This window comes from Heteronotia binoei, chromosome 9 (assembly GCF_032191835.1).
Source record: "Heteronotia binoei isolate CCM8104 ecotype False Entrance Well chromosome 9, APGP_CSIRO_Hbin_v1, whole genome shotgun sequence".
In the NCBI taxonomy this organism is placed as follows: domain Eukaryota; kingdom Metazoa; phylum Chordata; class Lepidosauria; order Squamata; family Gekkonidae; genus Heteronotia; species Heteronotia binoei.
Genome location: NC_083231.1, coordinates 74,810,369 through 74,834,211, shown reverse-complemented (window position 1 = coordinate 74,834,211; position 23,843 = coordinate 74,810,369). Strand labels below are relative to the sequence as shown.

At 42.1% G+C, this 23,843-nt stretch overlaps 1 protein-coding gene across 4 annotated transcripts in view; it reads left to right on the top strand.

Moving 5' to 3' along the window:
- The window catches only part of JADE1 (jade family PHD finger 1), a 108,892-nt gene extending 87,296 nt beyond the window's left edge, over positions 1–21,596 (top strand). For all 4 annotated transcript variants that reach the window (XM_060246792.1, XM_060246790.1, XM_060246791.1 and 1 more), the window contains 4 exons: positions 407–523; positions 12,367–12,897; positions 13,476–13,593; positions 19,477–21,596. In XM_060246792.1, the coding sequence (XP_060102775.1) occupies positions 407–523; positions 12,367–12,897; positions 13,476–13,593; positions 19,477–20,366 (1,656 nt within the window). In that variant the 3' untranslated portion in view covers positions 20,367–21,596. The remainder of the gene's footprint in view (positions 1–406; positions 524–12,366; positions 12,898–13,475; positions 13,594–19,476) is intronic.
- The last annotated feature ends 2,247 nt before the right edge of the window (positions 21,597–23,843 follow it).

Below are 23,843 nucleotides of genomic sequence, written 5' to 3'. Positions count from 1 at the left end.
TGGTTTTGACACTCAAATATCAATTTTGAGTTCAGCAGATGGTCAGTGTTGTATGGTACAAGTGAACTGAGTGTTGGACATATAGCAAGGGGGGGAATCTGTGTTCCAATTTCTGCTGAACCATGAAACTGATCAGATGACTTTGGGCTACTTCTGTCTTTAGATTAACCTATTTTATAAGATGAATGGGGTGGGTTGGAAAGAATCATGTATACTGCTCTACTCTCCTAGATGGGACAGAATATATAAATATTTATCTGTCTTTAAAATGGCTTTGACACAGAATTTTGTGTTTAAGAGCTGGATATTTTAACAGTTAATTTAGCATCTGAATATAAGTAGCAAAATAACTTCAGGATGTTTCGCCTTTTAGTGTGTGCCAATTGATCTGTTTTCATTTTCTCAGGTGAGCATTGGCAGCCCAGAAAAGATGGAGCCTATCACAAAGGTCTCCCATATTCCTAGCAGCAGATGGGCTCTGGTATGCAGTCTTTGCAATGAGAAGGTTGGAGCATCCATACAGGTAAATGACTTGGCCTAGGTGTTCAGAATATGTTGCTGCCACCAAAATTTTGCATATCTGCTTAGCTGTTGTCACTGGACACTTGAAGGAATACTTGCTTCATGTAAAGAGCTTATAGTATCACGGACAGTGTCTCAACATACCTCATTATGGAATCATAATTTTTCAAGATTTGAGAGCCTCTTCTCCATGTTTGTGTATCTTTTCTCAAAACATGAAGCCTTGTTTTATGCTCCTAGCTGCGGGCTCTTGCTCTTCCAGATGATTTTGTTAGGTTCATTTTGTGTGTGTGTGTGTAAAGTGTCATCAAATTGCAGCCAATTTATGGCAACTCCATAGGGTTGAGATGCACAGATTTGGTTTGGCATTGCTTTCCTCTGTGTAGCAACCTTGGGATTCCTTGGTGGACTCCCATCCAAATGGCCAACCCTGCTTAGCTTCCAGGATCTTGGGCCATTCAGATAAGATTCATAATAGGCTGCGAAATCTGTTTTGTTTGGTGACCCTCAAAGAAAGAAAGTTGTAGTGCTTTATAGTGTCTTTTTAACCTGCCTCTGTTATGCTTTTTCTTCTTAATGATGCTGCTATATGTAATGCAATCTCCTCTCTTGACTTCTTTGGGCTCATTTAAAAGCATAATAGGGTTAAGATGCTATTTCCAGGTATGCAGTTCCTGCATGTCATCCTCATGATCAGTTGCCTGGTTTTTTCTTTAAAAAGTTAGAATAAATTATTGCATTTTAATAAATATTTTCAACAGGATGCAAATTACAAAGAATTATTCTGAGTATTTTTATGAATATTTTCCACTGGATGCCAGTGGTTAAGGAATATTAGGCATTTCTGCTGTACCACTATAAGATCTGCATAGTGAAAAAATATATTGGCATCGGTTTAGCTAAGACTTGCACTGGTGCTTTCTGAGCCAAGCTTGGCCTGAGCTAATTTCTTAAAATAAATTTGGGGATCAGGTTAAGGCAGGCTTGTCTTGTAAAATGAGGCCAGCTGAAAGCACAAGAGCAGCTGCTGGAGAAGTTACCTTTGTGCCTGGTTCCTGATGATACTAAGCCAACAAATCATCTTGATGAGCTGTTTGATTTTCAAACTGTTGAGAGCAAGTGGTTGTAAGAAGAGCTGATGGGTGCCATCCTCTGTAGGATTTTTTTTTGGGGAAAGGGTCAAGTCACAGCCAATTTATGGTGACCCGATAGGGTTTTCAAGGCAAGAGATGTTCAGAGGTGTTGCCATTGCCTACCTCTGTGTAGTGACCCTGGAATTTCTTGGTGGTCTTCCATTCAAATACTAACCAAGGCTGACCTTGCTTAGCTTCTTAAATCTGATGAGATTGGGCTATCTGGATTATACCCTTCTAGGCCCATAGACTTTGCTTAGCGTGGCACTTCAAGTTTCTTTTACCTCAAGGTAAGTTGCTGAAGATGCTGAAGATGACCAAAGATTCGTTTGTGCCTCCGTGGATTAGAGAAACGGAGTCCAAGTTGGGTTATTATGGACTATCTAAACAATATTTGCTCAACATGGAGTACAATTTGGTTAAACCCTTTCTTAAACAGAGAATCTTGGATGTCGAAAGACAGCATGATTTGAATCAGCTTAAAGGTTATTTACCAGGAATAGAGGAGCTACATAAAATAACACTGATGCCATACTTGCATAATCTTGATAAAATTGAGTATAGGAGAGCATTTACCCTTCTCAGACTTGATATGTTACCGTCAGCAGTTATGGAAGGCAGATACACAGGACAACCATATGAGGAGAGATTGTGTATTTGTGGGGACAAGAAACCGGAAGACAGGGAACATGTATTATTCCAATGTAAATTATATCAGTGTATTAGGGCCGACTATATACTCCCGATCTGTTCCAGTGTCCCTGGGAGAAATATTAGATATCAGCTAGACAAATTATTGGCGGATAGGAATAAAAGAACCACTTATGTGTGGCAAAATTTGCTTCGCGAGCTATGAGTCTCCGGAAGCAATTCCTAAGGGAAATATCCAAATGAATGCCTTGGCCATGGAACCTAACTAGTGTTCTGGAGGGAAATTATATCATACTGTGTATGTTTTATTCTGATTATTGTTTTTGTTGTGACCAAAGCTAAAGTCTTTTTATGGACTTGAGCACCAGTGAAATCAAGAAGTTTTGTATTTTTGAGTTGGCATACTTGGGAACTGAGGAGGTTTTTTTTTTTTGTTTAGCAGAAAATCTTAGAAGAATGATTTTTAAAATTTAGGTAATAGTCTGAGATTCTTTCTGTCTCTCACTAGTATTTTAAGACTTGGGAAAGCTTTAAAAATGTTTATTCAGGTCTCAAAATGCCTTACTGGAAAGTTTTAATATTCATTACTTTCTCTATATGGCTTAGTAAGAATCTTTGGAGCTAGGATCCTCATCCAGCTAACCTTCCTATGAGTAATAGGCATTTTCACAACATATTTTTATGGGACATTTTTGCACACAACAGGAGCAATCCCAAGTTTTACGAGATCAACTGATTTTTATACAAATTGTATAAAATGTTTATACAATTATATAAAATTGGTTGGAAAAGATGATGGAATCTAATTTTGCATCCTGATACACAATGATTTATTTCCTGGTTTTTGTTTCATTTCCTGGTATCTTATTTGGTCTTAACGAAATGTTCCACAGTATATGGGCCCATCTGGGGTCCTGTTGACTAAATGTGCTTGTGTGCTTGTAACATAACTCCCAGGTGCAAAGAAACTTATGTGTAGTCCATCAGTACATGCAAGTTACCACCCTACCTCAATGCATGGTGATGCTGACCCTGGCTAAGCTTCTCATGGGGGCAGACTGGGGTGTGATTATAGAATTTTGTGAGTTTTATCAGCTTCTCTTTATATTCTGATTAGTCTTCCTGGCATCTTTAGGGTATGCTGGGTTTATAGCACAAAGAAATCAGAATGCTGTGATTTTCGCTCACTTGTTCAGGTAGGAACTCTTTCATGTCCATGCATAAAATAGTTACAAATATAGAGAAACTGCTTTGTAGTGCTTGGCTTTTAGAACACTAATAAATATTTTATGTATAAGCATGAAAGTGCTGCTTCCAGACAGTGAGCAATCATTGCTGTATTCTTCTTGTTATTGTTATTATTAGTGTTATTAGAAGCCTTCTTATGTTGAAGAAAAATGTAGATTTACAGGGGGTCACCCTTCTCATATTTTGGGAAGTTAGGAGTGCTTTCCAGGCCTTGCCTGTGGCCCCTGCTAGGACTGAATTTTGCTTTAGGGTGAGGCCACACTGTAGACCATTGCTGTGTGTTCAGATTCCTTGGATGGTGCTGCCCCCTCCTTTTTGCTTCTCTGCTTGCTTTGAATCATTGATAGGCCAGGGATTCAGCAGAGACTCCCTGCAGCTTTGCAAGTGCTTTGCCAGAGGCTTTGTTTACTGCTCCCCCTCTCAGGGAAGTGTAAGACAAAAGCGTCAAATACAAATCACAGGAATCTAATTGGTGCTCTGTGCATTAATAAATAAATAGCACAAGTCCTTGCAGACCTCTCTTGACTCCCTTGAGTCCATGCTTATGTAAAAGGCGAAATAACTTCACCAATATTGCCCTTCTGACAATTGCTTGGAATCGCTGTGTAACGGCTTTGTTCCAAGTGTAGACATCTGTGGGTGTTCCTTGTTCTTGCACTTTTTTAAAAAATTGATAATATGAATGCAAACTGATAAAAGAACAGGTTGTTTAAAAAGTAAAGTTTACTTCCTGATCATTTAGTGAGGCCATCAGCAGTAATATCCGAGTCTTGGGACTCATTAGGAACATTCCATTGTACAGGAATGCCATCTCTATTGTCTTGTGCCAAATATGGAATATAGGAAACTTAAGGATTCCTTTTCTATTTGGGTTCAAAAGTAATTGTAAACAGTATAAAGATAAATTCTCTTGTTCTTCCTGGAGTTGTGAAAAGACCAATTCATTGGAACTTCACAGGATATAAATGCATTTATCATTATAATTTAACAGATTTCCCAATGATGACTTAAAAATCAGGCAGTTTGATGGTATAGCATCCCTCACTTGCAGAATGCTGTATAGGATTTAGCACTTCAGTGGTCAGTTTGTTCCCTAATTCCTGTGTAAGGATCCTTATCTCCAGCAATGAGTAGTGAAGCAGTACACCTTTCTATTTAGAAAAGTAGGAGCTGATACAGGTGGTACAGTAGGCTACAGGAGCTGCAGCAGCAGAAGTTTCCACTTGTGCTGCTGACTAAAATGATAGGCTCTTGTCTCTTCTTGATCTTCATCATGGTCTCTGTGCAGTCCCACACATGGGTTTTCCGCCTGGAACGAACCTGACCTTGGAGAATTTAAAGCTAACCTAGGCGTTTATTTTGGCGTGCATTCCCTCTCGCTCTGGGGAGCAGGCATCCACTGCGCATGCCTGGAGCGAGGGGGAGGCGCTCCACCCACCCAGTTTTCTTTCTAACCGCCACTCGGGATAGTCCTTCCTCGTTGCATCTCAACTTCATCTAGCCTTACTACTTTCTTCAACCTTCGTGTTCCTTCATTGTCTTCATCGTCTTCGATCTTCTGCTGGTATCGTAAAAAAAAATTACCTTCTTTACTATATTCCCCCTTCCCAACCCCCCCCCCCCCCTGGGCGTATGGAAGGAAAGGATCCTAAAACCACTTTTAAAAGTGTACTCGGTGCGGGACAAAAATCCCCTCAACAGACGGACACTATCTGTGCTTATTTTGTTTGGGGGAGGCCCACGGGAACGACACTTGTACCCACTGCAGCCAATTCGGGAAACAGGCGAGAAAAAACCGCGCTGCTAGGCTGAAGAGTCACCTTTTAGAGTCTTCGTTGTGGCCCGTGATGTCCCAAGCTTCTGGGTCCCAAAACTTGCCACCTTCCCTGACTCCGCAAAGGGACGTGGCAAAACCGGCAGCTTCTGTGGTATCAGCTCCCAGTAAGTCTAAGTCCGGCAAACACACTAAAAAGTCGGACGAATCCAAGAGAAATCACCACTTGGAACCTTCGGCCAAGCGACAGCCGGAGTAGAAATCTACATCGAAGTCGACTTCGAGGACCCAACCGGATCCAAGAGCTTCGGATATCATGAGTGCACACCTGATGACCTCCACCTCAGTATCGAAATCCACGGCACCAATTGTTCCACCAGAACTTTCGATGCCTACTGATGTGATTGCTGACGAGATCATACGGATTCGATCCCGGTCACTGTCCATTCACGAGTCCTTGTCTGAAGACACGGAGTCCATGGAACCATCACCTCGACTCCAAGCACAAGGAGCCAATCTACTTGAGATGCATTCATTCTGTGAGGTATCGGCACCAAGAACGTTTAAAGATTCTGTTGTTTCCCCACTCCATCAGGAATCCCTAGTTCGTCGGTACCTAGAACAATCTCCAAGTCGGCATAGAGATCGATATTACTATTATAGCTGGTCCAGATCTCAGTCTCCATCTCCATACTGACACCATCGCTATTACAGGCCTTCTAGATCACCATCTGTGGAATACTGACATTGGTACCGTGACCAACCTCAGTACCATGAGGAATCCTATCAGCCTCGGTACCGTGAGGAAGCTCATCAATACAGGTATATTGAAGATACACATCATTGGTGCCATGACGAAGCCTACTATCGACTTCGACAGGAACCAAAACAAACATCACCGGCTCCTTCAACATCTGCTCTATCTAAACAGCAAACGATACAACCAGACCAGCCTACCCTGGTAAAGAAACTCTTAACATTGGCTACACTGCACTTGACAGACCTACGACTCCCATAGATGCTCCGGAGGATTCCGAAGCCAAGAACTCTGAGTCATCACATTCAGTCTCATCACCAACATCACCTACGTCTGACATCACAAAGCCAGCTGACCTCTCTCCATCTGAGGGATCCAAAGCTTATCTGGATTTACTCACACATATGGCAAATACGCTCAACATAAAACTAACCATAGACCTGCCGAGAGTATCAGACGTGGTCCATGACCTGGTCCATGCGGATTTGCCTGCAGGATCCTTCTTACCCATGCTACCTGTCCATTTGGAAGGATTAAAGGAAGCTTGGGATAAGGCTGCATCAGTACCACCGATGTCTAAAAGAATTGAATCCCTATACAAAATACATGCACCAGATTCAAAATTCTTATTTAATCATCCTGCTCCAAATTCAATGATTGTACATTCGTCCTCGAAATCAAAGCAGACACGTCACCCTGTTCCACCGGAAAAAGAAGGAAAGAAGTTGGACACATTGGGCAGAAAACTTTGCTCCCTCTCCACCGCCACATCCAAAATTCATAATTATTTGGCCTACTTCGCTGCCTATACTTTCAATGTATCATCCCAACTCAATACACTAGTCCCATCCTTACCTGAAACTTCACAGAAACAAGCTTCAAAGATACTACAGGAGCTTAACCATGTAAGTAAGCAACAAATCAACTCAGTCCGGCATGCTGTTGCTTGCTCTTCAAGAAACATGGCCACCTCCATTGCCTTACATAGGCATGCCTGGCTCCGCTCCTCATCACTTCAGCCTGATATAAAATTTAAAATCGAAGATTTGCTTTTTGATGGCCAAGGTCTTTTTAATGCAATCACTGATGACATCTTAACTACAGTAGATGACAGCAGAAAGAGAGCCAAGAGACTAGGGGTTAGCCAGCAACAACCTCAAACTAACAGGCAAAGAGGCTGGAAACCATCCTTCTACAAGCATCCCCCGTTCACCCAGGCAAGCTGATTATTGGAAACGCAAAGCTCCACCAGCGAAGCAACCATTCCATCAGCGACCTCGACCACAATTGACTAAGAAGGCGACTACTGCACCGAAGCAGTCTCTTTGACTTGTTGATACCACCATCACTGATACATCATCTCCATCCCCATACGACAAGACTGCTTCCCTTTTTCTCCATGTGGGAATCCATAACATCGGATTCATGAGTCCTGCCGATCATCCACAGGGGTTACACCATAGAGTTCGATTTGCCCCCGAAGCACCATTGCTTTATACCTACTCCTCCTTCTCTACCCCTCCAGGAAGAGATTGTTGCCTTGCTGGCCAAGGCAGCCATAGAACCAGTACCACCTCAATTCCATCGCACGGGGTTCTATTCTCGAGACTTCCTGGTCCCAAAGGAAGATGGAGGACAACGTCCAATATTGGACCTCCGCAAACTCAGCCGTCATATCCGATACAAAAAATTCCACATGATCACCCTGCAGTCTATTCTTCCTCTGATTCCCAAGGATGCTTGGATGGCACTCATAGACCTTAAAGATGCCTATTTCCACCTTACCATCAACCATTGCCACAGAAGATTCCTGAGATTCGCTGTCGGGAACGACCACTATCAGTTCCGTGCTCTCCCCTTCAGCCTATCGACAGCACCAAGGGTCTTCACGAAGTGCATGGTGGTGGTGGTGGTGTCGCTCCGTTAACAGAAAATCTCCATATGTCCATACATAGACGACTAGCTCATTGTGGCTCAATCCCAAGAGTAACTTCAACAGGACATTTCGACTACTTTAACACTTCTAGCTTCACTAGGCCTACAAGTCAACCTCCAAAAATCCAACCTTGTCCCAACACAAGACGTCCAATTCATAGGTGCATGCCTATCAACGATAGCCCACAAAGCCTACCTGCCTGCAGACAGAGTCCACAATATTCAGACTCTAGCCAATACCATCATATCTCATCCCACCCAAACAGTTCTCATCTTTCAACGGATGCTGGGCTTTATGGCGGCTACGACTTCTGTCCTCTGTCATGCAAGACTTCGCATGAGACCCCTACAATTATGGTTCGTAAGGTCGTTCCATCCACATCGTCAATGCTAGCGAACTCTACTAACAGTCCCACATCACATTCTTCCAGCACTGGAATGGTGGACAATAGAACATCACCTTCTAGCAGGGTTGCCATTCATAAGACCACCTCCATCAGCCATTGTCACAACAGATGCTTCGAGATAGGGTTGGGGAGCCCATTTCGACACACTAACGGTGCAAGGGCAGTGAACAGCCTACGAAAAATCTCTCCATAGCAACTGTTTGGAGCTCTTGGTGGTCCACAGAGCACTCAAGTCATTTCTGCCATCTCTTCACGGTCTACACATTCAGGTCACATCAGACAATGTTGCGACCGTGTTCTATATCAACCGGCAAGGAGGTACTGCATCTACCTGTCTATGCAAACGAGCTCTAGCTCTCTGGCAATGGAGCATTGCTCACAACATACATCTGACAGCTGTGCGTCTGCCTGGGATCCAAAATACTCAAGCAGATACACTAAGTCGCCAACTCGTGAACGATCACGAATGGACGCTCAAACAATGCTATCTCCAACCAGTCTTCAAAATGTTCGGAGTTCCGGTCATAGATGTGTTTGCTTCCCTGGACAATACCCAATGCACACGCTTCTACATGCGGGGTTCCCCATCGACTCAGTCCGCGGGAGATGCCTTTCTCCACCAATGGAAAGGGCCACTTCACCACCTCTTTCCACCCATTCCACTAATAACTAGAACACTTCAAAAGATCCAATCAGATCGGACCAACTGCATACTAATCACACCCTGATGGCCTCGTCAACCATGGTTCACCACACTTTTCCTTATCTCCAACAGTGTATTTCACTACTTCCCTCAAACTCGGGACCTCCTATCGCAACAAAACGGCAAGGTCCTACATCACGATCCAGGGCTCCTGCGACTGACTGCATGGAGAATCAGTTTTTAGAATTTCCTGCGGAAGTCTGACACGTCCTATTAAATGCCAGAAAACCATCCACCAGAAGGTCTTATTCTCAGAAATGGAAGCGGTTTGCTGAGTATGCTGCCCACCACAATTTTTTACCTACATCATCCTCTATAGCTCAGATCCTGTCATACACCTTATCTCTCTGTAACTGAGGCCTCGCCTATTCCTCTTTGAAAGTTCACTTGGCCGCTATTTCAGCCTTCCATCCACATATTGAAGGACACACGGTGTTTTCTCATCCTGCTGCAAAATCATTCCTCAAAGGTATTCTACACCTACGACACCCAATTCGTCAATTGCAACCTACGTGGGGCTTATCCCTTGTTCTGAGTCAACTAATGAAACCTCCCTTTGAACCAATGGAATCTATCCCACTGCATCTTTTATCATGGAAGACAGTGCTGTTGGTGGCACTTACATCTGGCAAAAGAGCTAGCGATGTTTGTGCTTTCCGGACAGACCCACCTTACACTGTCTTCCACCATGACAGAGTAGTTCTATGTCCTGATCCAACCTTCCTCCCAAAGGTCGTTTCACCTTACCATATGGGAAAACCAACCACTCTGCCCTCTTTCTTTCAGAAACCTAGTGACACTGGCCAACGAACTTTACACAATCTTGACGTACGTCGGGCCCTTGCTTACTATATTGATAGAACAAGCCCTTTCCGTAAGGATTCGAGACTTTTTGTAGCCTATGGAACTCCTAAACAAGGGCAAAGAATCTCTACCCAGAGACTCTTGAAGTGGGTTGTGGCTGCTATTGCGTTATGCTAACAACTAGCTAAACAACCTATACCCAAACATTTATGAGCCCATTCCACTAGAGCTCTTTCTACGTCCTCAGCTTTTTCCAAGGGCGTACCGATGGAAGACATCTGTGCTGCTGCAGTCTGGTCTTCTACATTGACATTTGCCATGCACTATGCCTTAGATGTCTGTGCTCGGCGAGACGTGTCCTTCAGACAAGCGGTACTTTGCTCTATCTTTGATTGAAGCCTACAGTCTCTTCTCCTGTAAGTACAATATTTTGGTGTCTATATGCATACTTAATCCATTCCGTTTCTTTTCAGAACCAGCACCCACCTCCATGCACTTCAGCTTACCAGTCACCCATGTGTGGGACTGCACAGAGACCACGATGAAGATAAACAGGTTGCTTACCTATAACTGATGATCTTTAAGTGGTCATCTGTGCAGTCACACACGCCCGCCCAGCCTTCCCCGCTGCTGGTTTATGCTATGCTTACCTTTTAAGATTCCTCTATACAACGGCTTGAAGAAACTGGGTGGGTGGAGCGCCTCCCCCTCGCTCCAGGCATGCGCAGTGGATGCCTGTTCCCCAGAGCGAGAGGGAATGTGCACCAAAATAAACGCCTAGGTTAGCTTTAAATTCTCCAAGGTCGGGTTCGTTCCATGCAGAAAACCCGTGTGTGACTGCACAGATGACCACTCGAAGATCATCAGTTACAGATAAGCAACCTGTTTTTCTTTGTTGCACTAAAGACAGTATAACATGAACACTGTTCATTGGGTCTGTGACTTTTTTTCTTTTTGGCGTCTTGGAAGCTTAGGTTGAAAGGTAGGGTACTTTTTTTTTTTTTTGTAGATTAGGGAATTGTGAAATTCCACACAGCTGCTTTAGTAGGAACTTAAGGAGAAGGCTGGTGTTCCAATGATTTGAGGGGCTATTGCCAATAATTTCAATACGTGAGGAAGTGGATGACATGGGATTACTTTTCTTACTCACCTGGTTTCATTTTTGCCCATGCGACCTTGTATGTAATCCAAAGTCAAAGTAACATTTCATTACATGGAGGGGCACCCACTTTGATCACTGTTTATCTGCTTTGTCAGACTTATTTTATTGAGGAAGTTAAAAGACCAATACATCTTTCACCAGTTTTCATACTGTCCCATTGTGTAGTTGATTTTATTCAAGCTCATTTATTGGGCACCTCTGCAGTTTGGAGCCCTGCCGTGAACTTTTATGTGACATCTGACTTTTTAGTCAACCTGAATAGAGAAACTCGTCAGAGGAGGATAATTGGCTTCTTTACCAGTGGGTTGTATAAATACCTTTTTGCACTGCATGTTTGTCTCAATTTAGATGCACTTGAGTTAAGTATGGTATATCCCTATCCTTATTAAGGTTAGTGACATTCATTTATGCTTTAAATTTAACCTCCTTGGATTTGATGAGGAGAGCTCTAAAAAGTGAAGAGAGGTGCTAAGTGTGTGAAGGAATTTCCTTTCAGTTGATGCTTTCAAAGCAGTATGTAACATGCCATTTGTTTCATGTTAGCTTTATGTTAGCTGCAATAGTTGGGTGAAATGTGAAGAGGGGCATAGTTGAGGTGCGGAAAAGGACTTACTTTATTTACTTCACTTAGACTCAGCTTCTCTTTCCATTGGGGAGCCAAAGTATTACAACATCCCCTCCCCTTCTCCTTGTGAGATAGGTCAGGCTGAGAATGTATGACTGTCCCAGGGTCACCTAGCAAGCTTCCATGGCAGAATCGGGATTTGAATCTGGCTCTTCCAGATTCTAGTGAGAGATTCTAGCCACTACATGCTGATACTCTAAAGTATTTGTTTCATTTGCACTCTGCTCTTCCTTCATAATTTCCATTAGGCTCTTGATGATTTCCTATCCAGACATGGATATGATCCCTGTACAGGTGCTCTGATTCATTGAGCTCACGTACAGTCTACTTATAGGTCTTGTTGGTCTTATTGCCCCAGGATTTTGTAATGGAAACTATCACAAACTGGCATGGACATCAACAGAAAGGAAATGAGAAAGTCAAGGCCCAGGGCTGGAAATCTTCTGCTTGTGGAAATGTTTGGCTGGATCGAAGCCTTAGAATCCTGCCTATTTCATATTTCTTTATTATACTATGCTGTAAACACTTTAAGATTAATAATCATACATAAAATCCAAGAACCTCATAAATTTTTTTCCCCAGTTTCTTGTTATCAACTATTGAAGGTTTAAGTATTTAAAGTTTATAATTTATCTCTCTCTCCAGTGTTCTGTGAAAAACTGCCGCACAGCTTTCCACGTCACTTGTGCATTTGACCGTGGCTTAGAAATGAAAACCATTCTGGCTGACAATGATGAAGTTAAGTTCAAGTCATACTGCCCAAAACATAGTTCCACCAAGAAGCCAGATGAGGAAAACCTAAGTGAATTCATCAGCCAGGAGAATGAGAATGGAGCACAGGACAATTCTCCTCCTGCTCATCTTGAGCCATTTGACAACATGGATCAAAACCAGGAGGAAGCCCACAGGGTGAGTGTTCGCAAGCAGAAGCTTCAACAACTGGAGGATGAGTTCTATGCCTTTGTCAATGCTTCAGAAGTGGCCAAGGCTCTGCAGCTTCCAGAAGACTCTGTAGAATTCCTGTATCAGTACTGGAAGCTGAAGAGGAAATCTAACTTCAACAAACCTTTGATCACCCCAAAGAAAGATGAGGAGGACAATCTGGCCAAACGGGAACAGGATGTTCTGTTCAGGAGACTACAGCTTTTCACCCATCTTCGGCAGGATTTAGAAAGGGTAAGCAACTGTGGAAGGGAAGGTATTGCTTTGCTTATCAGATCAAGGGTACAGTCTTTAGTCAGATTCATGGTTACTTTATTGGTTCTGGGGAACTGATGAGATACAAAGCATTGCCTTAATGTGGGCTTGTGGGCCTTGGATCTGTTTCCTCAAAGTGATTAGGGAAGGAGTTGCTGATAGAATTCTTCTGGCTTGTACACACACTTTCATTCCAACCTTTCTGCCACTGTGTTTAACTGAATGTGGAGACATTATGCGAAGGAACAGCTCACATATTTTGCTAACCCAAGAACAGGTTGTAAGGCAGCTGTTCACTGTAAGGGGTAAAGGGGTGAGCAGTTGCAAACATCAATTCATGAGTCTACACATGTTCTCTGGAACCAGACTTCGTATGAATGAGTGGGCCTCCCTACATTGTAGTGGGCATCTCCAAATATATATTCCCCTGTTCAAGCAGAGCTGTCTTCTTCCTTTAAAGTGAATAGGGAAACCCTCATGGAAAGAGGTCTATGAGCGTGTGAAAGTTCCTGTTCTTACAAAAAGTCACTGTGCATGCTGTATGTGTGTATTTTTAGGTACGGAATCTTACATATATGGTGACACGGCGGGAAAAAATTAAAAGATCTGTTTGCAAAGTCCAGGAACAGATTTTCAATCTCTACACAAATCTTGTGGAACGTGAAAGAGTTTCCGGTGAGTTCTGTTTGATTTCTTTTTGCGTCCAGTACTACATGAGAAAACATGTAGGCAGATGGGGCCTAGAAATCAAATAAATTCTGTAATTTTACACTGCACTGTAATAGATTAGTTGCCCCACATTTCCTTATTTCTCTGTATTACACTTTCCACCTATGGGCTGGGGGAAGAATGCCTTAAGAAATATTCATTATTTGAAAAGCTCTGAATCGTCTTCATGGTCTCTGTGTGACCATGGATTAAGTGTGCCTACACTAACTCCAATCAGTGAATTTTGCAAGTTCAGCAGGATTTCTTGTGTCCTTCCCCTGTGTCATGCACAGGAACCCTAACTATGCATACTTACAGGACCAAGGTGTGGATATCCTGCCTTTTTGGTCTATGGAAAGCCACTGGGGCTTCTTCAAAAGGTGCTCCAAGTACAGAAACAAGCTCACCTCTCTGGATGGCCATTTGCTTTGCTTTTGGTTCCCTGAGGAAACACACAGGCCAGACTCATGCACCCACTGCACAGAATTTTCTAAACAAATGAGGAAGAACAGAGCAGCAAGGCTTCAGGCAGTACTGTTCTAATCTGCCCTAACACTCTTTAAGATGGCAACTTCCACTCAGTCCACCATAGACATTGCCAAACAGGCATCGACAGCTTGGTCTCTACCACCAGGGCAGTAATCAAAAAGGGTCTCATCGGATACAGGCCCATCGTTGTAGAAGAAATTGGCATTGAAGACTAAATTGGTCTCTTTGACACTGGCAAAGAAGCTCTGAGAGGAGGAGAGCCAATCTAAGGCGACACATGAGACCCCTAAAACAGGCTCAAACTCGGTGTCCAAGCCTCTCACATGACTTGGCTGCCTTGTAGCACCCTGCTCTACTGAGACCGTCAGCACTGGACCTGGTGATGATACTGTCTATCCCACCACTACAACTTTTTAATTCACCAATTCACCAGGTGAACTCACTGGTGTCAGAATTTCAACAGTTGACCTGACACATCTCCCTATTGGACTTGGAAGCAGGTGGCATTAACCTCACAGCGAAACTCCGCTCCCTTGTCTCGTACAAGATCATCAAGCAGAGAGTGTACCCATCAAGCAGAGAGAGGTTACCCATCGATGCTGAGGATCAGTACTGACAGAGAGAACATCATGGCTCTCTTAAGACCTTTGAAGCTCTCCAGCATTGATCATCCAGTTGCAGAGAAAGTCGCTTGCCGTACTGTGAATCTTCTGCTGAATTTTAAGCACCTGCTGCTCTTCTGATGATACCTTGGGATCAGCGCCAGCTTCAATACTTGTATGGTGCTTTCCTGCTCTTGGCACTGCTACCCTGGCTTACTTCCAAGGAATCTCCAGCCTGGGACCAGAGGGATTAGTAACATGATTATATTAATCTTAACTCTGGGTATGGCACAGCAGTCAGAGGGAACTGATAGGTTGTCTGCTCCCTGCCCCTGTGAGCATGCATGGTTGTGGTTCCTGCGCATGACACAAGGGAAAGGGGTAAAATTCTTGCTGAGCTAGCAAAATTCACCAAGTTAGGGCAGGCACACAGGGTCCCATGGGTGTGATGCACAGATGACCACTCAAAAAACACCAGTTACAGGTAAGCAGCCTTTATAAAAACTGAATTTGAGGTCCTGAGGATGGTTTTAGCAGGTGTGCATTAAAAAGCATTGCTAGGTAGACCTGTTATATAATTTTGCCATCTCTTTAAATATTTTTGGCTTGGGATTATCACTTCCTTGATTGAAACTTGAATTCATTAAGCTTTAACCACCTTCTTCAGCTCAGATGCATTCATTCCTGAAAATGTAGCCTGTCAACTAACCCTACCCTCCAGTCCTGGATAACTCTAGCTTTTACTAAAAACCTAAGTGCAAAATAATAATTAAATATTTGTGTGATACGAACAACCTTCTTTCTTTCCCTAATTACTGAACATATGCTGGTGTTCTGGCGTTTGTGTAGCCTTTTATTTGTATAACTATACAATTTTTTGCTGTTTATTCCCTGAACAGGACTGAATTCTGTGTCAGTTTCCACTATTTATTTTTCTCCATTATTTTAACCTCTATTACTTATTTACTTTAACTCTTATCCCTTTCCCATTCTTTGTAGATTCTGCTTTTAACTTGCATCCTACTTATTACAGCCTGGAACTTTTACATTTTTATTTATTTAGGAAAAATGTGTACACTGCCCCTTCAGTGTCCTGCTTGAGGTGGTTAACAAGTAAAAACCATGCCATAAAAGCATTAAAGGATATAAATATGAAAACAAAACATGTTATTAAAGTCAAGGGCTTATAAACACAGTACAAAACAATACAAATAGTGCAATCCTAAGGACAGTTTCCTGGGAGTAAGGCCCATTGAATAGCCCTGAGTAGGATTCTGAGTGGGCCTGCTGAGAATTGCTTTCTGAGCTACCTAAAAATATCCATAGAACAGGCCTCTGACCAGAAGCAGATCACAGTAGAGTTGAAAAGATAAAAGCTCCTTTGTTGTAAGCCCTGGAGAAAAAGAAATGTTCTGGCACCTTAAAGACAGTATGGTAGGCGGCAGCATCAGGTGTTTCTGACACGTTTGATATAGTCTCTGATAACATATATCCTGTGGAATGCAGGCAGCTTTCTTCATTCATTACAGTACAATCCTGTGTAGGGTCACACCAGTCTAAGCCTATTGATTAATGCGCTCAGGCTGGAATAACTGTACACAGGATTGCACTGCCTTTTTTAGGAACTTCTCCAGTTTAGCTAAGTTCTTTTGAAATCAAACACTTTAATGGCAACATTTGCTCCAGTTGGCAGCATTTGCTCCAGTATATATATTAGTGGCAAGTCCAGTACATTTCCACTTGTAGGTTGGGTGTCAAATTAGTATAAGATAATTAGAAGTACACTTGTCCTCACAGATGAGTTTAGACAATGATTGTTCCATTGGCTTACTTTTAAAACTGCCATTTTTTTTTTAGTTTTGGTCATAAGGTGGATTTTCTTTCATTAGCAATACAACACTAAGGAAAGTATTCTATGAACTAGAGCCCTGAAATTTGACTGCCGCATTTTTGGGGCATAATTTCTAAAGCTGAATGATCTCCATTTGTAAAACCGAATAATTCACTCCTTTTGGACAAAAAGGAAAAAAATAGAGTAATGATTCAATGTTTGTTTTCACATGGATAATATATCTATTTCCTCTTTTTGTGATCTGGATCATGAAGCAAAGTGTACCACTTATTTGTTTTCTAGTAATGTTAATTCTGGAGAGGGTTTCTTCTTTTCTTCCTACAGTTAAGTGGTGTAAGTGTCATCAGATAAACAATATAGCCGTGCTTACTGGCTTCTTCACAGCCTCTTACAAATGGTTGACACCCTGACTCTTCAGCCATAATCAAAATGCATCAAACATCCAAGGAGGAAAAGACTGTGGGAAAACTGAGCTTCATGGATCTGTTATGTTACAAATGAATTGAACTAGAAAAGTCTGCCTTTTTATCACATTCTTTACACTGAGTGTCTTGCGCTGACAAGCCAAGTGCTTCAGAGACCATCAGCAACTAAGTGGAACAACGACCTTTCTTTAATATGGCTCACCAGTCAGAAAGTGCTTTAGAAGCATAAACCCTGAAGAAATAGCCAAGTTGTAACTTATACATTCTTTAGAGACACTAGCACCCATTCAGCAGAAAAATGCTACAGCTGAACGACCTTCATATTTCAATCATTAATCATCTGCCTGGATTTGGCAGCCTTTAAACCCAAATGATAAAATACTGGAGCTCATGTAGTTAACAGAGGTGCTATTGAAACATCCCTTCATTGGTGAAGCTATACTGACATGGCAGATCCGTCTTCTAGCTTTCTGTGCAAAACAATCTAGCCTCTGCTGAGCCATGAAGTGCCTAGTCAACCTCCCAACCTGATTTCTATGTTGTGTAGACAGTCATAAGAGAAGGTTGCCAGTTCATTGTTTCACATTCTTAGCTTGTTAGCACAAGCAGTGACCCGTCAGCCTTCCACTTGCTAAGCACTTGACATGCCCCTGGTTTTGAAACCCTAGGTAGGCAAAAGAAACTGGAGGTCTGTTAAGGCTAAAATACATAGATGATGGGATTGTTCAGCTGCAGTTGCAGGTTGTGTTGCGTTAGAATTAAGCCGGACTTAACACCGTGCATTGCTTTCCATCCAGCAAAAGCTGATTCTGTGCAAGTTGCAGTAAGGTCAGTTTAGATATGCTCAGGGCATAAGAGTACATCTGTTTTGGAAAAAAAGAAAAGAACAAGAGCTGCCATCTAAAGCTGTATTTGTTTACTTTGCCTATCTAGGACAGCAAAGGGAACACATTTATTTATTTAATATCATATAACAGCTATACTTGGCTCCTAAGGTGACTTACATAAAAAATTAAAAACTTGCTATAAAAAAAGTTAAACTGTATAATGAGCAAAAGCAGTAAAGCAACAAAAGACTTGACTATCAGTCTGTAGCATCAGATAATCAGTGCTAAATAAAAATATTTTCAGAACACAAAGAACAGGTAGCAGAGCACTCCGCAAGTTGAGGCTCCATAAAAGATGAAGCCTCCCCCCCACCATCATCAGAAGATGGGGGAACATGGAGCAGGACCAGATGGAGCTCAGGATCACCCCCCCCCCCTTTTTTTTTGCAGGGGGGTGAGTTCTGAAGTTTATATATTTGGCAAAGGGAATTTCTGGACCTAAACGATTCACTTTGTTTTCTAAAACATATCTACTCATAATAATTGCAGCATAAAGATGCCTCCATTTATTTCGCTAAAACTAAACTTGCTGTTTTGCTCTGTCCAGCAGAAATCAGTAGGATTTAAAAATAATTATTTCATTGAGTAGGTCTCTCATAGACTTTTATTCCACTGTAATTAACATGAGAAGCGCATAGCTTGCTTACAGGCTACACATAGATGCCAGTCTGATTATTGTCAGTCAACTTAGACTAATCATCTCTGCCCGTCCCTGATCCCCCCCCCCCATGGGTTGAGCATAAGAATATTTCTGCCCATTCCAATACTGTTGATATGTGCCTGTTGGATTTTAGCAGTGTTCAGTGATTATATGTATTATGAACAGATATTCCAATACAGAGATATGTCTGTACAAAGGCATAGTGTGGTGGGTGCAGCCACGAAATGACTTCCTCAGGAGTCAGAACCAGCTAGTTCTGCAGGGCCTGTAAGACAGAGCTGTTCGACCAGGCCTTTGAATGAGGCGGTGGACATTCATCTATACCTGGGCTCTCTGCTGCAGCAGCCCTGTTGAAAGTGATTTGTTGAATTGTCATCTGTCTATGCCAACTGTGAAGGATAAAATGGGAGAGTAGATAAAATTGGATACCGTCATCTGTGGAATTTAAGCCTGTTTTTAGAGTGTTACACTATTTTATTACATGAATTAATTTTAATTTGCATATTTGTTGCTTGCTGTTACCTGCCCTGAGCCCTTGAGGGGAGGGCGGGTTATAAATAGAAAATATAAATAAATAACATGGCTTCCTCAGGAGGCAGAACCAGAGACATAATGAATGCCACAGCTTACCATCAGTCACACAGTAAAGATCTTGTGCTTTTGTGGCAGCTGCTGCCAAAGTGATGTTTTAAAAACCTTGGAGAGCCAAACAAGTATCCAGTGGTCAATCGCAAGCCTTGCTGGGCAGAAGCCCTACCTAGTTTCTAAAAACTTTTGGTGGGCACCAGGAAAGGTGTCAGGGGCATGCGGGCACCTTGTTGGGAACTCTTTTGCTAACCCATAATTTTGTAAAAGGTAGTATAAGATGTGAAATTTTTAAGCTGGATGCAATTAGCTTCTGGGTAACCATCAACTTATTCTTGTGTCTTTCCAGGTATGCCCTCCTCCTTTTCTAGTATGGAAAATATGGTGCTCTTCAATAGTTCACCGTCAGGACCAGATGCACCTAAGATAGAGGATCTGAAGTGGCATTCAGCTTTCTTTAGGAAACAAATGGGCATGTCTTTTAGTCATTCATTGAAAAAGACACAGAAGAGAGAACGAATGAGGCATGATGACAAACCTCTGCTGAAGCAGCCCAGCCAAAGGGAAGACCTTGCAACTCCAGCTAGCTTTTTCAGTTTTGAAAAGACCTTAGCAGAAGCACAAATTGGATCAGCACAACAGAAGAATGGGGTTGTTACAGCAGACCACAGGAAGAGAAGAGACAATCATTCCCACTGTGATGTGATGAAGGTAGGACTGAAGGAGAAACCTTCCAAACACATCCCCAAACCACTGAGATCTAATGAACTGTCTCAGAGACAACTGGAAAATAAAAAGGCTGTGAACCACCCAAGTGGGAGGTCAGCGCCTGGAACCAGGAGAGAAATGGTGCCTAAATACAATGGATCCTTTTGCAAAATAAACTATCACCCGACTCCAGTAAAAGTGCCTACGACACCAAGAAGCCCTGTGAAAAATTGGGGAGGATTCCGAATTCCAAAGAAAGGAGAGAGGCAACCGCAGGGGGAGGGGCAGGAGGAGACATGCCGACAAAACTCTAACTACCATTACTCGGGCTTGGGTCGCGTTTCACCGAAGGACAGGGCAAAAACAAACCTAAAGGTGGACAGTGAGAATGACGGGTATGCCCCTGATGCTGAAATGAGTGATTCAGAAACTGAAGTGGCTGAGAACAAATGCCGGCAGCAAAGGCTTGGTTCAAACAGCACTATTGCTAGGAGGACAGACATTATTAGGCGAAGCATCCTTGCCTCCTGACTGGAGAGTGAAACACAGTAGTAGCACTGGAGGGCGGTGATGTTTCCAGCCTGAAAAAAAAATCCACTCTGCATTATTTATTGCTGTGACAAAGAGGAGGGTTCTTTCAGATATGGCTACAGAATCAAACTGCAAACTAATGTCCTCCCCCCCCCCCCACAGCAGAAACATATTTACATGTACTTGACACTAAAGGGTTTGCCCTCTGCCTGTCCCAATTTTTGTGAGGTTTGAACCTCCTTTATTTGCAGCTGTCCTGCAGAAATCATTGGGGGAATGACCTTGCTACTCTTACTAGATCAATAGGTTGAACACTTAAAAAAACTGAATGCTTAATAGCAAGGGGGTAGATTTTGGGTGGGAGGGGATAGTTGAGATGGATAGCACTGAGGTTTTTCCTCTTATGTCCCTGAAAAGCACAAGCTGTTAGTAAATAAAATGTATGATGAATTAAATAAGGTGGTTATTACCATCGTGCACTGCTTAACCCACTCTAAATTGTCACTTTTGTCAAGTTGCGCTAGGACTGAATCCTAGTAGGCTGCAGTTTTTGTTATCATTGCTTTAGAATTCAAGGGATGTAGGCGGCTGAAAATCTTTGTAACTGGCAGAAGGTTTTTCATATGTAGCCCATCAAACAGGTAAGAAAAGGTTTATCATGACTACTAAAGAAAACTGAAAGGATAGATTAAAGCTGCCCTACAGTAAAAAAAATAGTAGCAGGTAGTGCTATGCAGAAGGGACCCAGACTGAAAGTGGATGAAAATAACTCAGCTCCCCTAACTGGGTGAGCAAAAACGTCTTAAAAATACATTATTTTATTCTGAGAAGGTTTTTAATCTGCTGTCCCCTCCTGCCTGCCCCAGCACCTTCCCAGCTTGGAATATGACAGCAGTTCAAATGGGAAAGGCTGTGGGTATGTTTGTACTACAAATATAAATAGGCTTCGCTGTTGTGGTTCTGTTCCCTTCTCCACTCAAGAATCATGGGAATTGTAGTTCTAAAATAGGTGACAAGGGTTTTTGGCAATGCATTAATTATCAGCTCCTCCCAAACTACAACTCTCATGCTTCCTTGGGAAAATCCATGACAGGTTAACGGGTTGAAATTTTGTCATGAAGTTATGCCCAAATTTCTAAAAGGCACTGGTCAGTAGCCTTTCCCAATGTGCACTAATGGTATGTGTTGGATATGCAAGTTTCTGACACACAAGGGTTACTTTAAATAAAAGAGAAGGATGTAATAAATATATATTTTTGAAAAAATGGAAAGGCAATAAAATGCGGTAGCGCTTTACATTTAAGCCAGTTTAACAACATGACTTCATGGGTATGAATTGGATATGAACAAGAAGGCGCTTGTGTTCTGATTACATAATTTCAAAAACATTGCAATAACTAGAGAGAATAAGCCATCAGCAATAAGATGAACAGATCCTTAAGATTCTATTTTCTGTACCCAAGGGAGTGCATTTATAATAGCATAATAACAGGTAGTTTTAGGCTGCTGTAAGCTTTAGAACACAACTTGGCTATAAAATCAGACATAACCCAGGTCACATGAAAGTTTAAGGATCAGATTATTGAAAAGTTATGAGTATCCCTCCTCCCAATCCATTATAACGTCATTATTCAGTCTCTTAACACTATTTTCTTTCTAACCCCTTCTCTGATGAGAAGTATATTTATGACTCTATTAAAAATATTGAAACCTTGCAATTTGACTCAAGTCTTCCAGGGGTTTCAGCTGAGAACTGGATTGCTGATAGTCCATCTTGCTATGCAAGTCCCCAAATGGTCAATAATAATCTATAACTGAGGCAGTTAACACAATACATTTTTCCTCGATACATATACTCCTGAGTTTCTCAGAGTTGAGAAATGTAATGTGTGAACTTGCAAATAATATACTTAGCAGCAATTCCACAGTAATCATAATATGTGTGAACATGCCTCTCAGTATTTAATCTCATTTGCTGTTGGAACAGAGGTGATAAACCTAAATACAGCTAAGGTTCAGTTCAGACAACCTTCCAAACCATGGTTTAGAAATGAGCAATAGGATCCTGCAACCTTCATTTTTCTCCCCTCCTGTTTGTTTTCCTATTTAGCACTAGGTATTGTTTGTCCTGATGTCCAAATAATGCTGTCAAGCTATGGTTAGCTCTTGCCCTCCAAGCAAGAGCAAGAAACCATGATGGACTTCTTATTCTGAGCAGGGGTATGCAAAAAGAAAGTTTTTTTTTTTTGTTTGAGTATATTGAACCTGAAATATACCAGTATTTCCTGATATTCCCTGATATACTGGTATGGTATTAGAATTCAGTAAATATTTGGGATAGACAGTTTTTTTTCAGCTTCGTTATACCCTGTGGGGGCCATTATAGACTGGTCTCCATAGGGTATAATAGAAAATCAGGAGGGGAGGGGGGTGTTTTTTTGAGGTAGAGACACCAGATTTGCAACATAGCTGGTGCCTCTCTTTAAAAAAAAAATCCCACATTTCAAAAAGATTGAACCAGGGGATCTAATTCTTTGGCCTCCAGAAGAAAGTGCCCCCATCCTCCATTGTTTCCAGTGTAGGGGGGAAAGGCATTCAATGGGAACATGGCTCCTTTAAATGCCTTTTGGAAGCTGCGGCTGAACTTTGAAGGCACTTAAAGGGCTTGCGCTTCCTTTAAATGCTTTCTCCAAGCCACAGCTTCACCTGTAAGGGACTGCAACCTGTTTAAACACAAGTGATAGTGTCCCTGAAAAATCCCAATTTTTTATTTTATTTTTCAGGCCTCGGCCATGTCGGATAACCAGATAAATACCCCAGCTGAAAAAATACCCCCCAAATACTGTAAGGTTTTTTTTGGGGGGGGGGGGGGAGTTGGCTCAGATAAATGAAATGCACACTTGTAATTCTGAGTACAGGAACTATTGGATGCCATGACAAAGTGTTTAATAAACAGGAAACTAAAAGTTTTGAATGTCTGTGTAATAACCCTTGCCCAGTAGCTGCTGTGCGCATGCTGGGACTTCAGCATATGCGCAGTCTTTACAGGCAGGAGCTATTGCATGTATGTCATTGGATGGGAAAGTCCCAGCAAAAGTGAATGGAGTGGCTCACTTGCTGAACTCTGTATTTTCAGTGCAGTCCTTTGAATCAGGCTGAACAGGCTCTAATCACTTCAGGATTTTGATGGAGAAGGAAAATATTGGTATGCTTCAGATCAAGACTACTCATACCTTGCAGTTTGTTGACCAGGTTTGCTGCTTAAAAAGTAGCAATATTCTTGTTAGATATAAGACAAGAGGGATATGTGAAATAAATTTACTTTTCCCATAGAGTTTGTTTCAGGTGAGGGTTGAATAAGAGATTATCAATTGGACTGCCCTGTAGGGAGTTGTTCATCAAGCCATAAGGAGGAATAAAATAAATTTGATTCTATTTGAAACATTAATCAATGTTATGACCAATTTTGAAAGAAGT